Source organism: Cyprinus carpio, chromosome B13 (assembly GCF_018340385.1).
Source record: "Cyprinus carpio isolate SPL01 chromosome B13, ASM1834038v1, whole genome shotgun sequence".
Classification (NCBI taxonomy): Eukaryota; Metazoa; Chordata; class Actinopteri; order Cypriniformes; family Cyprinidae; genus Cyprinus; species Cyprinus carpio.
This window is the reverse complement of record NC_056609.1, coordinates 15,187,054-15,203,066: the sequence shown is the minus strand read 5'-3', so window position 1 is coordinate 15,203,066 and position 16,013 is coordinate 15,187,054. Positions and strand designations below refer to the sequence as shown.

Genomic DNA, 16,013 nt, shown 5'->3' with positions numbered 1-16,013 from the left:
GGTCATGTTTTGCAGAAGCTGTGCCGAGTGAAACATATGGGTAGTCTCCACAGGAGATTGGTACGACAGGCCACATGCCCAGAGTTCATCCACTCTCATCTGTCCCACAGCACCCAGCTGAGCCTAATCAGTGTGTCCCTCCATCATCCGCTGAGTGGACCTGCACCTTCTACACCACAGCAATAAAAAACCTCACCATAGTATGAAAAAAAAAATACTATAGAAGTCAATATCTACCAGCAACTGTTTGGTTACTAGGATTCTTCAAAATATATTCTTTTGTGCTCAACAGAAAAAAAGAAAATCATACCGATTTGAAAAAAGGTGAGTAAATGATAACAGTGCGGTCAAAAAAGTGAAATTTCAAAGGTGAAATCCAGTCATAGAAATAGGACTCCGCATGATGATGGGAATTCCAGTTCTTTTTTAGTGAGCCATATCATTTGTCTCAGTTTATTAATAAGATATAGCTCTTTCTTTTATATTTGAGCTAAATTTGACCTACAGCTATATATATATATATATATATATATATATATATGTGTGTGTGTGTGTGTGTGTGTGTGTGTGTGTGTGTGCAAAACAGCATTATCCACCATCTGAAATACTGTGTCATCGGGTACTTTTCTTCATATGTTTTGGGAGTGTCCTATTGTCAGTAATCTATGGACACATGTAAACTTTGTTTTATCCTCTTTACTACATGGTTAAGCCGAGTTAATGATGATTCTGGCTTCTGTATAAGCTCAATACAAAAAAAGAATGTTGTTTGCTGGTTTTACATCCTTAAAAAACACAACAAAACAAAACATTGGATCACCACAAATGTGTGGGAAAAAGTATTGGATCCATAGTCTTCTTAAAATAGTAGCCTGTGAATGTACAACAGCACGAATCAATAAGGCCAAACCTAGTACTAGTGGTGTTTGGCAGTGTTTTTTTCTTCTTCTAAAATACAGGATTATATAAAATATAATTTTATATAAGTTAAGAGTAATTATTTTTATATTTTTTCTCATTGGAATATGTAAATTGATTATATGTCTGTTATTGTTGTTTTTGCATTCTATCCTGAATGGATGTTATTATATTATTTGTTATATGTAAAAGACTAATAAAAAGTTGATAACAAAAAAAAAATAAAAAAATAAATGGCATTATCCAACATTTTTGGATGTATCTATTAACAGTGAAATTTTATGACATTGTCTGTATGAATAACCAGAGACATTAGGAGAGTGTTATGACTGGTGGCACACACACATACACATCAGTACAAGGTTCAGTTGCTGCATTGAATGCATGTAATTAAGCATTGTGGCAAAAAGATTGTCCTATTATTCTGTCTTGTATTCATTTACCAAGCAGTTAATCAATTCATCAATAAAAAAAAAAAGATTCTTAGATTTCACTTATGTTCAAGCAGGTCATACAAATTTACCACACGGACCATTAGAAAGCTTCATGGTTTGTGAGTGACTTCTGTGTGAACATGTTTATACATCTCTATGCTGTTGACAATTGACAATGCCATTATGGCCACAACATTATACTGCAACTACACCTATTAGTTGGTTTGTGTCATTTTAAAATATTACATTCTGATAAATTATAAAATTTATCATATTAAAACCTCAAACATTTGGTTATAACAGGTTACACTGCAATTCTGCAGTAATAAACTTTTTATAGACATACTTCAAATTGCAACACAGGTATATTCCTGTTTTAAAATTTACAGAGCTGGTACTGGGTTTTGCTTAGCAGGAATTACCAGGTAATCAAGTGGAGACCAAATATTGATTCTTAACCTCAAAACATGCTGATTTTCCTATCCTTGTGGTCATTAGAAAACCGCAGCTGTGACACTCACGGTTGTAATCTGTCATTGCTGTTTCTGAAGCATTACAAAAAAACTACTGACAGTTATGTACGATGGCATCAGACTTCTAAATATATGTACTGCAGTACAAATGCTGTCCATTTTTTTTGCTGTTTCAACGTCTGATTGAATAAACTGCAGTTTAGCTATTTCAGAAATTATCCTTTGCTCAAATGGTGAACTAATATATTTAAATTAGTTTGACTTCAAGAACCAGAAGCACACGTCTACAATGTTTCTGAAACTGAATCAGTAGGGTATATTGACACTTTAACATCAAAAGGTGAGAATGTAAATATGCTGGTGTGGGTGTGACTGGAGTTCAGGTAGGTGTGTGATCAGTGAACAGGTAAGAGACTCTAGGGAAGAGACAGGGAACAAAAGTGCCCTTTGGAACAGCCATGACTCACGCTTGAAGGACTATCTTTCATAAGAGAAAGTTCTGAGTCCCATTAAAGGACACCTAAGACAGGCACAAAAAACTCACCCAGGACCACCAAAGCAATGATCTCAGTTATGCCAGGTCAGTACAAAATGATTATGATCAATGTAAATGATTATTTATCAGAAAGGGACAGTCCGTATAATATTTAGCTGTGTTTTACCACTGGGCCTGATTTAAATAGTTTTGGCGCTCCATTCTGAATAATATAGATTCAGTATATATGTGATTTGGTGTTTGTGATTATATTGATACTTAAAAATGTATTTAAGTGCTACATACTTTCTGTTCATTTACATATAACTGGTGTGGGTGTACTTAAGTACAAAGATCAACAATGGAACATTTTATTGTGCAAATTATGGGTCAAATATGTTTTAATGCGTTTAATACATCTGTATTAAATTGTAACCCATTTTGTAAACATGCCTATTATTTTGAGACTCTTTCTCTTGTAAAAAGTACATTTTCTCATACTGAGTCACTGAATGGCTGTCAGCAGTTTCTTTGTTTATTAGACACAGCTACATTGCTTAACCTTGTTCCTATCTGTTGCCCTTCATTGCCGGGCCAGCAGTGTTTTATCAACAATGCAGCACAGAATGCACTCTATGAGCATGTTGCGGCTTTTTCCTATGTCTTACAGAGCAGAATTTGAAACTCTCTGTAAATAAGGTCAGATCACCCATTTTGCCACAGCACAGCTTGGTATTGTGAAGTTGTTCTATAATGTGAATTGTCAATAAACCTTCAAAAGTGTGTCAGCAGCACAAGCAAAGCCCAATTTCATTTTGAAAAATGGACACATCAATAGTAGCCACATCCATCTTTAACACTCTGACAAAAAGGAAGCATCAATCCTTATACAAGACTGATGATTGGTGTCCGCTGCTTTGTGGCTTGTTCTTTCTCTTGGTCCATTTCTGTATTTAATCTGTGTGCTTATGACCACACCCCTGTCCAGATGTTGAGTCTTAGGGATTCTCTCCCTCTGCACAGATAGATAGATAGATAGATAGACAGACAGACAGACAGACAGACAGACATACAGAGAGACAGACAGACAGACAGACAGACAGACAGACAGAGAGACAGAGAGAGAGAACACTCAACCTGCACTGATCTGATGTTTCCAGCACATGTAGATTATGTTATGCCATATTACTCTATTATATTACTTAGATGTATATTTTGCCTCTTCGAATCTAATACTTTATCTTATTTTATTTTATTTATAACTTATACACTTACATACACTAATTCATTTTGCACTACATGCTTAATACTTTTTATATATTTTTATTATTACTATTATTCTATTTCTTTCTTTTAATACATATGTGCACTATTTGTAAGCAGCCCAGCTACAACTGCTTTGGCAATACAAATGTACAGTTTTTGTCATGCCAATAAAGCTCAACTAAATTGAAAATTGAAATTGAAAATTGAGAGATAGACAGACAGACAGACAATGATAGATAGACAGACAGACAGACAGACATAGACAGACAGATAGATAGATAGATAGATAGATAGATAGATAGATAGATAGATAGATAGATAGATAGATAGATAGATAGATAGATAGATATTAATAAAAAATATTTCAAAGAGGGTGGTGAATTATATTTCCTCTGTTAACTAGAGCACCCAGAAAACAATTAATAAACTGGTGAATGAACAGCTGAATGAACTGTCTGCCCACAAATGACAAATGACCTGAGGGACCAGTGTTCATTCACACTTCACTGTTCTGATCCCATGCTAGTGTGTGTACATAGAGAGACAATACACAATATCATGGTATCACAATAAAAGAAGAGTCATCTCATCTCCATTGAGAAATGTTGTTTCCATAGCAACAAGGGGAGAATGATGGTTAAGCCAGAGAGACCTCGAGAGGGAGTGGCACTTCTTTATAAAGAAAGACAGAAACACATTTCCACTGTGTTTGTGTGTATGCATGTTTCCAACAGACAGTGAGGGCATTTCAAGGCCTTTCAAGGGAGCGAGTAAGGGAGGGAGGGTAATTTGGCCGTCAATCCTTTGATTTTCTTCACATTCATTCAAGTGTTTCCCCTTTATTTTCTGTCAGATGCATGAAGTGGCATCAACGCCAGCGTTTTAACCACTGCTGCACCTCCTCATCTCCATATTCTCCTCCTCCTCTCAGTATCCAATTTCCTTCAGCCCTCCACCACATCACACATGAAGTCTTTCCCCACAACACCCACACAAACACAGGCACACACATTCCTGCTTCATTCTCTCTCTTGTACACACACGCACACACATGCGCGTGCTCACACACACCCTCCTGCCTTGGGATTTGAAGATGTGACTGAGGCTGGTTTGTAATCAGATGAAAGACGAGTATAATCCCGAAGCTCCCTCCATCTTTTTCACTGCTGGAGTGGAGATGCTGAAGGAGAGGACAAGGGCCAGGATGGGTGATGTGTGACGGAGAGATCTGTGCTGACGGATCCTGCCTTTATAAGGACCTGGACTGACGCTGCAGTATTCGGAGTCTGGGATGACCGCAGAGATCATTGAAGAGAGGGTGGACGGGTAAAGACAGGGAGAGGACATCATAGAGAGCTTCATCTGTGACTGGGACACAAGGTAAGCATTTCTTTTGAAAAAATGGTCTGCCATTATTTTTGTGTGTGTGTGTGTGTGTGTGTGTGTGTGGATGGGTTTAGATGCACAGGATGGAGTTCTCACCTTGACAGGTATTTTTGGATTTAATGGAAGAGAGATGCACTCGGGCCTTTAATGAACTAATAATGAAAAGCTGTTTCATCCCAGTGTGTCTAAGTAGCACTTTCCTTTCATGTGTGACATACTGTAGAACTTAATATGATTCATGAACGAGACTTTAACTATCAACAAAGGTTTTAATATGAATGTTTAGAATTCTAATTTAAACATTGAACATGTATTAATGTTATTTCCATTTTGTTTATGTTTGATGTAGATCTTTTTTTTTTTTTTTGCAAGTAGATTATTTTCCCACCTGTTAACAATATATATTTTCTAAAACCAAAGCAAAGGCTGCTACTAATACTCTAACGAGAGTTAGTTGACTTGTAGTGGCAAATTTACTAATAATGAACAGAATTTCTAAAGTGGACAATCAAAATAAAGTGTAACCAATGCTTTTTTCCTACTTAGATCCAGCAGATATCCAATGGCAGAGGCTGGGCAAACTGTGTCACTCCCACCAGGGGGCAAAATCCCCTCAGACCCTGTTGTCACAGTTAAGTACAGTTCAGCAGAGGTGAAGCCTGAAGATGTATCCCCGAAAAGCTCCAATGAAGTATCATACACCCCAAAAGACCGCAACAGCAGCCAGATTGATCAACACGATACAAGTGTTCACTGTATTTCTGAGACTGACGTGTCTGACGGTGTGTGTTTACAGCCAGTGAGCCATCAGAATAAACACACATGTAGCGGTTCACTGACAGTGCACAGGGAACATGTCTTATCTCCTCACAAGGTCCTACAAGACCACAGTCTCTTATCAATACAAAGAAGCCACTCAGACAGCTTGCAGATTTTTAAAGAGGCGACAGATTCTCCTCTCTACTGTGAAACGGGTGCGTCTTTTTGCCAAGGACGAGACCAGGATGTTTGTGCGCAGTCGTTTCCTTCTTTAGTGTGTAAACAGGCCATGCCACTTCAGCAGAACAATACGATGACCACATCCACTAGAGCAGGAAGCAGCGGATCGGGCAGCCCAAGTCAACCAGCCAAACATGGCTTCATTCAGATCTGTGAAGTCATTCCAGAAGCCACCTGCCCCAGATTCGAAGAATCTGTTTGTTGTAACTCACACTTCCACCATGGAGCCATTGAGGACACTTTTGCAGCATACTGCCACCCACAACCAATTCCTGCCCCGGCCCAGCTGCTTCCACACTTGGTAGGAATGGAGAACTACAAGGGCCAAGTATCAGCAGGCAACCTGCTCGCTCTCCCTCGGCTCATCTCTTCTGTCAGCGAGACCGGATTGGACGGTAAGCGACTCCTCCGCTGCTGCAATCCAGACTGCTCTTGGCCTGCTCCGTTGCATCCAGTTGGCGCCCAACAGCAGGTGGATGAATCGTCCAAGAGGGAAGCAGGGACCATGACCACAGAAAAAGAACTGAGAGATGTAGGAGTGCAAGTAGGTCAGGACTCTGAGGAACAGCCCCAGCACGTGTTCCCCGAAGTGTGCCTGGCTGAGGAGAAGACGAATGCGAGTGGCAAAGCGGCGTCAAAGAGTCAAAAGTCTCCTGTGAAGGAGGTGAAATGGGATGCGGAGGGCATGACCTGGGAGGTGTATGGAGCCTCGGTCGATCCTGAGGAACTCGGCCTTGCAATTCAGAAACATCTAGAGATACAGATCAAGGAAACTAAGGGAATAGCAGCAAAGCTCACGCGCCAGAACACGACAACATCCCAGCACAGCTCAGGATTGACCCGGAGGAGAAAAAAGGGGTTGTTGGGGTTTCTGCGCCACCCGGGCTGTTGTTCTCGCACCACCGGTGCAGTGGACTAAACAACCCCTAACAGACATTTCAAATACTCTTGGGTATAAATTTGACAGCCAAGTTAAGATTAAAAATAGGGAATTTTTGAGCAACTGTATTTTCTTTAAGTCCTTATATATCAGATAAATCATGTCTTCCTTTAATTTTGAACACCTCATTTAAATGCTGTAGTAGTTTGCTCCTTAGATTTAAGAGCTTTTTATAATATAGAGAAAGATTGTGGGATATTTTATAATAGTTAACTGCTCTTTGGTTTATGTTTTCCCATCAGCAAAGCATAATGATTATGACCAAGTTCCTGCCTTGAATTATTCTATGTGGAAATGTAATTTAATGAAAAACTTTTATTGTTTAAATCTGTGGAAGCACTGTGATGGAGGTAAGAGAATACAGTAACTGTGGCGCTACCTGCTGGTCAAAGCATGATAGTAAGACACATGTGTAAATGCTTTTAAAAGTAAAACACTATTTACAATACACTACCCTTTAAAAGGTTGAGGTTTTCAGAACTTATTTTAATATGTGATTTGGTGCTCAAGAAATATATCTATGTTTAAAAAAATCATTGTGCTGTTTAATCGTTGTCAGGCTTCTTTCATGAAAAGAAAGGTCAAAAGAACAACATTTATTTGAAATAGAAATCTTTTGTAACATTAGATGTCTTTACTGTCACTTTTGACATCCTATCTAAATAAAAGCATACATATATGACCCCAAATCTTGACCCCAAACTTTCAAATAATAGTGTACATTAATATTGAATAATAATATCAATAAAATGTAAATAGTAAGATATTAGATATAACAGGTGAGCTAATTATTTTAGTCCTTATTTGTCAGTACATTTCCAAAAATATACATAGTTCTGAATAATTTAAGTTCCAATCGATTTCACATTTAATGAGAAAATTAGCACTGGATTTATTACAGCATGACAGCTAACAAAGAATACAGATTATACAGTATTCAGAGTAACACATTTTGACACTTGGAAGTAGAATATGGTTTGTTCAGTTATTTGTCAAAGCAAATTAAATGTGTCACCAGCGGCATTGTTTTCATCTTTGAATTCTGTAACAAATAAAAGCAACATGGCACTTAATTGAAAACAACTTTTTGTGTTTTGATGTTTTTTGTGACACATCATGAGTATGAAAGCTATCTATATTGCTTTATATTAACTACAGCATGGCTTTCCTTACTGAGTCTTTAGTATCATAATTTGAACAATGTTTGTTATGTTTGTGCCCTCATCCCCCATGTTCATGATCAGCAATACATTCATTTACAGGCAAAATGACTGAACTTTTAAAGCATGCAGAATCACCTGAACATTTACAAAACAAGATCAAAAGATGAATTTTGATCGAGTATAAAATATTCATAGATACCAGACCTTTACATGTGTTCAAGACTACCTGGTCTGCGACACGTTCTAGACTGTATCCCTATAGTGACACCATTCCATCACATACAAATCCATACATGAATAAACATTCAATTTATTGCCACAGTTCATAAACTTGCTCATGTCCACAGACTGGATTTCCATAATGTGTGTCTTCAAGCATTTTTAAATTAGGCTGTATTTTTAAAAATTATAGTTCATCTTTAATTCATTCGTTCAGCAGCAAACCTGATAAGACTACCTGCCATGTTTTAATTCATCTCCAGCAGCAGCAGCAGCAGCAGCAGCAGCAGACGCTACGAGCAGTGCTGCCTTACATAACGCGTGCATTTTATTTGATCTCACACATGATAGTGAGATATCGTGGGATATTCTGCGGACACGGGCACAATCGGAGGTAAGTACCTTGATATGGCTAAAGAATATGAATTTGAACATGCATATTGGGTTGTTGCAGTAGCATCCATAAACCCAATAATACACATTCTACTTCATGGACACAGTCGCGAGACTCCACAGAAACGCCTTGTGTTTGTGCGAACATCAGTCGACGTCGCGTGAATACAGTCATATTATTAGACATATCTGTGTCTATTCTCATAGAGGCTGCAAATGACAATAATGGATTGAATTTACGTGTTCTAAAAAATCTAAATGAATTATTGATATCGTGACCATTTTGAATTTATGACCAGGCAAACTCTGAGTAAATCGTATTTTTCTCCTCAAGTGTCTCTTGTATATAACACAAGATTAAGGAAATATAGTTTTCTGACCTATCTAACAGATATTGTGAGCCGTAAATGGCTGTATTTCTAATGACCTAGTTGGAGAATAGCCTGATTTACCATTTCATCGCTTCATTAAACACACGACAGTAAATAGCCATTTTTTTTCAAGCGTGATTAAAACTAAACCAGTTTAATCTATTTATTAACAATATGAGCTCATTAGCCATCATCAGTATGTTTTTCTTTGTATTATATCTATACACATTGTTAGTATTATATATATATATATATGGAGACACACAGTAGGCTAATCTTTGAGCAAACTTATTAAACCTGAACACATATAACAAAATACCTATCTTTGTTAAACACTTACCCTATACTTTGCATTTCGACACTTAAGTAGCCCAACTTGTGTCAACTGTCGATTCATTAATGGATGTCCTTATATTTGAGAAAAAATCAATTCAAGTGCGGTCTGTAAATTAAATGGTAAGTTCTATATATATATATATATATATATATATATATATATATATATATATATATATATATATATATATATATATATATATTAATGTAGGCCTATTAGCCTATTTAATATATGATTTTACCATAATAAATGCAATGACAATGAAATATAAAAACCCACACACAATACTAGGGTAAAACAGACAAATAATTCGATATGAATTAATTAATGAATAAATTAAAAATGGCATGTAAAACATATAACTGTTAACAAAAATTAGAAAGTAATTTTAAATAAAGTATAAAAATAAGGATTTAAAAAAGTTTTTCAATGCAGTGGGAACCATGGTTATTTAAAAAATTATGTTTTTGAGGGGATGAATTAAAATTTCTTAAGTTTGGCCCATTTTAAATCCTTTGAAGTCATTTTGAGGCCCCTAGTGGAACCCAGATCTTCGGTTGAAAGACACTGATAATGCAGTGGCATTCTTACATTTTAAAGGGATACTCCACCCCAAAATGAAAATTTTGTCATTAATCACTTATATTGTTCCAAACCCGTAAAAGCTTCATTCGTCTTCGGAACACAATTTAAGGTATTTTGGATGAAAACCGGGAGGCCTGTGACTGTTCCATAGACTGCCAAGTAAGTTACACTGTCAAGGTCCAGAAAAGTATGAAAGACATCGTCAGAATAGTTCATCTGCCATTCAACCATAACGTTATGAAGTGATGAGTCTCCTCCACGTCTCTCCATATCACTGTATGCTGCATATGCTCAGCCGTGCCACAAGGATGCGCTGTTTCTACGTGTATTTAGCTTTGATTTGAAAGAAAACAGTGCACCCTTGTGGCGCGCGAATGATACAGAAGAGCATACACAGCATACATACGGTGATATGGAGAGACAGAGGAGACTGTTGACAAAGGAATTTTTGTGTACAAAAAGTATTCTTGTCGCTTCATAACGTTACGGTTGAATCACTGATGGCAGATGGAGTATTCTGATGATGCTATTCATACTTTTCTGGATCTTTACAGTGTAACTTACTTGGCAGTCTATGGGACAGTCACAGGCCTCCCGGTTTTCATCCAAAATATCTTAAATTGTGTTCCGATGACGAACGAAGCTTTTACGAGTTTGGAACGACATGGGGGTCATGATTAAAGACAAAATTTTCATTTTGGGGTGGAGTATCCGTTTAAGTATGACTTAAAACACCTTAAAGTGTCTAAATACAATTAGGAGCCGCTGTAATATTAGGTAAAATAAGTAGATACAAAGAAGTTCAGCAGAGCTTTTACATATATTCTGAGGGTTTATTTTCTTCTGAATCATCTCCATGCTTTTATTGCATTCCCAGGGTGATCCAGAATGAACAGGGCTGTTGCCACCTGCTGGATATTTCTCTTGCTTTCAGCATTCCTGTGCGATCAAGTAATATCCAAAGGTGGCAGGGGAGGAGCCAGGGGTTCAGCGCGGGGCAGTGCCCGAGGAGGCCGGACGTCCCGTACCCGAGGTTCTCCAGCTGTGAGGGTGGCAGGGGCAGCAGCAGCTGGGGCTGTGGTGGCGCTGGGAGCCGGAGGATGGTATGCATCGGCCCAGCGTCGACCGGATGACAGCTCAGAGCTTGGAGATGATTACTACAGTAACAGAACAGACTGGGAGCTTTACCTCGCCAGGACATCAAATGCAATAGTGCATGACTCCACTACCACTAGATTTTCTGCTTTGCTCTTACCAATAAACTTTGTGATGTACTTTGCCCCTTGAGGGCAGTTTAATACAGTTTGGCACAGCTTAATAAGCTGCTTATGTATGTTACTGTGCAACACCGATGTTTAATAATGTGTGCATTAAAGGGATAGTTCATTCAAAAATGAAAATTTGATGTTTATCTGCTGACCCCCAGGGCATCCAAGATGTAGGTGACTTTGTTTCTTCAGTAAAACACAAACAAAGATTTTTAACACAAAACCATTGTAGTCTGTCAGTCTTATAATGGAAGTGGATGGGAATCACGGCTAAAACATACAATAAAACTAAAAAAACACATACACAAACAAAACCAAATTAAACCCTGCGGCTCGTGACGATACATTGATGTGTAAAGACACAAAATGATCGGTCTGTGCAAGAAACTGAACAGTATTTATATCGCTTTTTTTTTTTAACCTCTGATTCACGCAATGTCCGAACTGTTAAAACTACCCTGAGTGCATTCTCAGCAGCAGGCCCATGAGGCATCTTCTTCTTCTTGCTTTATGGCGGATTGCAGACTTATAAGTGCATTACCGCCACCTATCTCTTAAGTGGAACATTGACACTCTATCTACAATCTCAATTAAGAGTGTCAATGGTTTGTGTTAAAAATCTTCGTTTGTGTTCTACTGAAGAAACAAAGTCACCTACATCTTGGATGCCCTGGGGGTAAGCAGATATATATAAAATTTTCATTTTTGGGTGAACTATCCCTTTAATGCACAACAAAGCAGATACAAAGACAAAGAAAGATTTAAAACCTCTTTATTTAGTTTAGTAAACATATAGGATCTGAAAGGTTAGTTTGCTTCAACAGAAGCATTAGTATCTATACAACTATAGACTACTTAAATTATGCTGGTTACATCATGTACTGGACGGCAATAATACTGTGTTAATGTTGTGCTGCTGCACTGTTGGTGAAACTCCACTGTTCTTGAGATTTACGTGAACCTTTGTCTGTTTAATAATATTTATGTTCACATTTAACTAATAATTGTAAGTAGATTGAAGAGGTATGCTGTAACACATTTAGAATAAGAAAACAGTATTTCTAGCTGTACCTGTACTTCCACTGCTTGGGGTGTGAAAACATCCTCTTTTTAAATTATTGATAAATAATTTGATGGATTTAAACAATTTTGTATTTCTAGTAGAGATTTTTGATAACCCACAAAAAAAAAAGTGAATGCAGTATGTATTAAGTGCACAAGTGTTTAAAAACGCAAAGAAATTAAAGGTGTGTGTGTATGTATATATATATATATATATATATATATAAACAGCACACAAGCTCTCTTTGCCAGCTGTTGTTAGATTTATTTAACAAATTATACTTTTAAACATCAAAGCAATTACATGCCAAACATTTCATTAATACGCGTATATTAATTTAGGAAAAAACAGATGACGTAGTTTTGTGAAAGTAGATAATTGAATTGTTCTTAGTAGTTTTGTGCTGCCATTTGATTGTTGGGTTGAACTATTTGGTTTTCACATACAAGATACCAATGCTGTTTAAACACAAATCAATATTTTATTGTATCTTCAATTGCAGTAAAGAAAAAAAAAATACATTCAATGCACCTTTTCTGATAAGTACACAATAAAAATGAGATGTGCACCAAACACCCTGGTCACCAACTTTTAATTAAAACATTAAAAGTAGTAAGTGCTTCATTTATGTGCTCAGTGTCCAGTCTTGTACATACATACATACATTAAGGTCAAGCTTTTTTTTTTTGCAATAAATGCAAATAAGCCATTTAAACACTATTAATCAAGCATAACTTTCCCAAGTTCTCCTTTGCGAAATGCTCTGATGAAGTCATAGGCTGCTGCACTGTAGTCTGGTAACTGGACAGTGATGTTGCCTAAACAGTTGATGTGTTATTAGTTAAATATGGTCAATGATTTATCAAATATCTTAAAAAGTTTAAGTGAGGTTGATTTGTGTGAAATCACGAAGATGAAAATTGAGTGGCTTGAATGAATGAACTCACCAACTCCAGTGATGGCCTTCACACGCTTGGTCTTGCCGAGCTTCACTGCTATACACTTCAACACATGCTGAATATCATCGCTAGGCTCTTCAAGATTGTACTTTTCAACGTAACTACATTAGAAATGGTCACAACCATTACTGATTATTCTACTGTAGACTCAGCTTTATAAAACACGCAACAAATCATTGTTTAGTGCTTGTAGATTGTCTCCATCGCAAAACCTACCTAAATCTTTCCAATCTGTTCAGAGAAAAAAGCAGGTAATCTGCAATGACATCCTCACCGACTAAATGGTCCAAAATGGTGCCTGTTTGTAAAGGAGACACCTTCATTACCTTACAATAAAAACAACATTACAACAACGATACATTAAGATTATTTCCCAGAAAGTTGTGAACTTACCACATAAAGCAAGTTTCATTCCTGTCTCTATGTTCTCTATTCTAGGTGGCAGGACCCCTGGGGTGTCCAGTAAATGAATTATGGGTCTCTCACAAACCTAGTAAAAATACAAAATCATCTAAAACTATGTTTGAACAAATCAATCCAATTGAATCCACCAAATGATTATAATTAATACCTGAATTTTTGTCAGGACTGCTTTTGTAATTCCTGGTTCACCTCCTACTTTTGAAGCTTTGCCTGACAGCAAGAATATCTAACGTTTAAGACTTATGTTTGTTTGTTAAAATCAACTGACTGCAAGAAGCAAAAGGCATAAAATAAATACCTTTTTTCAAATATGTTCTCCTTACAGCATTAATCAGTGATGATTTTCCCACATTTGGCACACCAATGACCATCAGGCAGTAACTTCTGTCCTACACAGATGAATAAGAAAGTCAGAAAACTTTACAGCAAAATATAAGCTACTGAAATAATTGAAGCTTACCTCTTCTCTATGAAAACGTGACCCAGTTTCTATCAACTCTGTCACAAGAGGAACAATCTGGAACATCAGACATCCAAAAACAGAATGTTTAAAATTATAACGTGCTAAGTTTTCCAGACTTTCATTTAGAAATAGAGCTTTTATTTCGATATATCTGATGTAACGTCTGACACTGCTCACCCTTTTTACGTTCTCATCTCGTTGTCTTAAACAGTCTGTAAATAAAACATTCCTCACACCTTCTCTGTCAAGCTGCTTCAGAATACTCTGGTGGAAAAAAAAAACAAAAAACTGTTAAATCCTGTTTTTATTAGGACATCATTTAAGAACTTTCCATTGTTGCATTTACTAAGACAGTTTAAAGCAATAATGAAATGCACAAGATTATAAGACCTGCTTTTTTGACGTGTCGGCCAGATCTGTCTTGTTCAGTATAAGTATGTGTGGACGGACATCAAGACTCTCTTGAAACGAGGGATTTCTTCCAGAAAAGGGTATGTTGGCCAGTTAAAGAAGGTCTTCGACAAATACTGTGGTTTAATCATTCAAAATGTCCATTCTCCGCAGTAATAAAAAGGATATTCTAGCATCATGGATCTCTATAATGCAATCAACCTTCCTTAGACTGGCTCTCATCTGCTTGAGTCCTAAAAAACAAAGAAAAGGTCACAATGGTGAGCATATTTCTGTAGGAGAAAATTAAATATTACACTTAAGATTCTAGAGACACATGAAAATAGATTTAGACACCTACAGACAGTACATGTTTAGATTGGCCCAAAATAGATAAACACCGAAAGAATGCTGAATGATTAAATCACACTTGAAACACACTCAAAGAACACTAAATTGTACAGATTTAGTGGTTTTTAGTATTTGTCACGCACCTTTAGCCATATGTCCAGGGAACCAATGCGCCACCTCTCGCTCACCAAAGTCAAACACTTTCCTAAACTTGGCAGCATTGAGTAAAGAATGATAAATCCTCATCGTAGCCGCTCGGTCGGTCTGAATACAGAATTAAAAGACCGCTAGTTACTAACAAAATCGTCTAAATAGAGTCTTCCTAAGATTTCAAAACAATCTAGCAAATATCACTCTCCTACAGATGTCACACTTCTTCTGTGCTGTGACTGCACAGGAACAAACCCGCTCGTCGCCACCTACAGGATCGGCAGGGGAACTAGTGACAGCTGAGTGAGCAAAACCGCACAGACACGTTCTGTAATATAAATATTGCAGGTTTAATATTTTGAAAAGCTCCATAACAATCCAGCCTCATTATTAACGTTATTTCATTTTTATTCTTGAGATTAAAATATCTAAAGTGGGAAGATGAGTTAGCCGTAACCACTGGCCAAATTAAATGTAGCCCACTGAAATTTCTCTAATTACGCTGATAATGTCATTTTCCACAGAGCAAGTCTTGTAGTGTAAATCTGATTCCAATTACCATTTATTTTGGATCTCTTGAGTGCTAGGCTATGATAACAGTATAGCAATAGCGACCTCACGTGCAGGGAAATATAAACACAAATTTGGTACAGTGTATTTTCTCCATATTATATTATATTATATTATATTATATTATATTATATTATATTATATTATATTATATTATATTATATGATATTATATGATATTATATTATATTATATTATATTATATTATATTATATTATATATGTTGGAATTTGGAATTTAAGAAAATAATTTCAGCAAAAAAGCAAAAAAGAAATTCAAATCACGTTTTGCGACACACAACCCTAAACAAAGATACCGTTCATTTTTACTATTTCGACTGCTGATTCAACGAGTAGTGACTTTTTCTAATTAGACATAGCCTAATTAAAATAATTAGCATAGGCTTACCAATAAAAAT

General features: G+C 36.7%; 2 protein-coding genes across 3 annotated transcripts; one reads left to right on the top strand and one right to left on the bottom strand.

Moving 5' to 3' along the window:
• The first annotated feature begins 2,226 nt into the window (after positions 1-2,226).
• On the top strand, positions 2,227-7,974 carry si:dkey-191g9.7. The gene is made up of 3 exons (XM_019076170.2): positions 2,227-2,405; positions 4,420-4,946; positions 5,499-7,974. Exon 3 carries the CDS (start codon positions 5,515-5,517, stop codon positions 6,868-6,870), a length of 1,356 nt encoding a protein of 451 aa, XP_018931715.1. The 5' UTR covers positions 2,227-2,405; positions 4,420-4,946; positions 5,499-5,514; the 3' UTR covers positions 6,871-7,974.
• Positions 7,975-11,983: 4,009 nt separating this feature from the next.
• mtg1 (mitochondrial ribosome-associated GTPase 1) lies at positions 11,984-15,302 on the bottom strand. Of its 2 annotated transcripts, XM_042736744.1 has the most exons (11): positions 15,020-15,299; positions 14,715-14,779; positions 14,526-14,630; positions 14,313-14,399; positions 14,133-14,189; positions 13,971-14,061; positions 13,821-13,882; positions 13,643-13,739; positions 13,466-13,547; positions 13,238-13,350; positions 11,984-13,108 (listed from the first exon to the last, which is right to left on the bottom strand). In XM_042736744.1, the coding sequence occupies exons 1-11, from the start codon at positions 15,120-15,122 to the stop codon at positions 13,011-13,013; spliced, it is 960 nt and encodes a 319-aa protein (XP_042592678.1). In that variant the 5' UTR covers positions 15,123-15,299; the 3' UTR covers positions 11,984-13,010. The 2 variants fall into 2 exon arrangements, with proteins under 2 accessions (XP_042592678.1, XP_042592677.1); XM_042736743.1 differs by lacking the exon at positions 11,984-13,108 and having other exon boundaries at positions 13,115-13,350; positions 15,020-15,302.
• Positions 15,303-16,013: the final 711 nt, after the last annotated feature.

What these genes read in the sequence shown, in the direction of transcription:
- si:dkey-191g9.7 (XM_019076170.2), top strand. Translation starts at nt 5,515, where the DNA reads ATGGCAGAGGCTGGGCAAACTGTGTCACTCCCACCAGGGGGCAAAATC.
- mtg1 (XM_042736743.1), bottom strand. Translation starts at nt 15,122, where the DNA reads ATGAGGATTTATCATTCTTTACTCAATGCTGCCAAGTTTAGGAAAGTG. An exon ending in TAGAGATCCATGATGCTAGA is followed by an intron (nt 14,631 to 14,714) that starts ATATCCTTTTTA and finishes TAACTGGCCAAC; the next exon opens with ATACCCTTTTCTGGAAGAAA. An exon ending in CACGTTTTCATAGAGAAGAG is followed by an intron (nt 14,062 to 14,132) that starts GTAAGCTTCAAT and finishes TCATCTGTGTAG; the next exon opens with GACAGAAGTTACTGCCTGAT.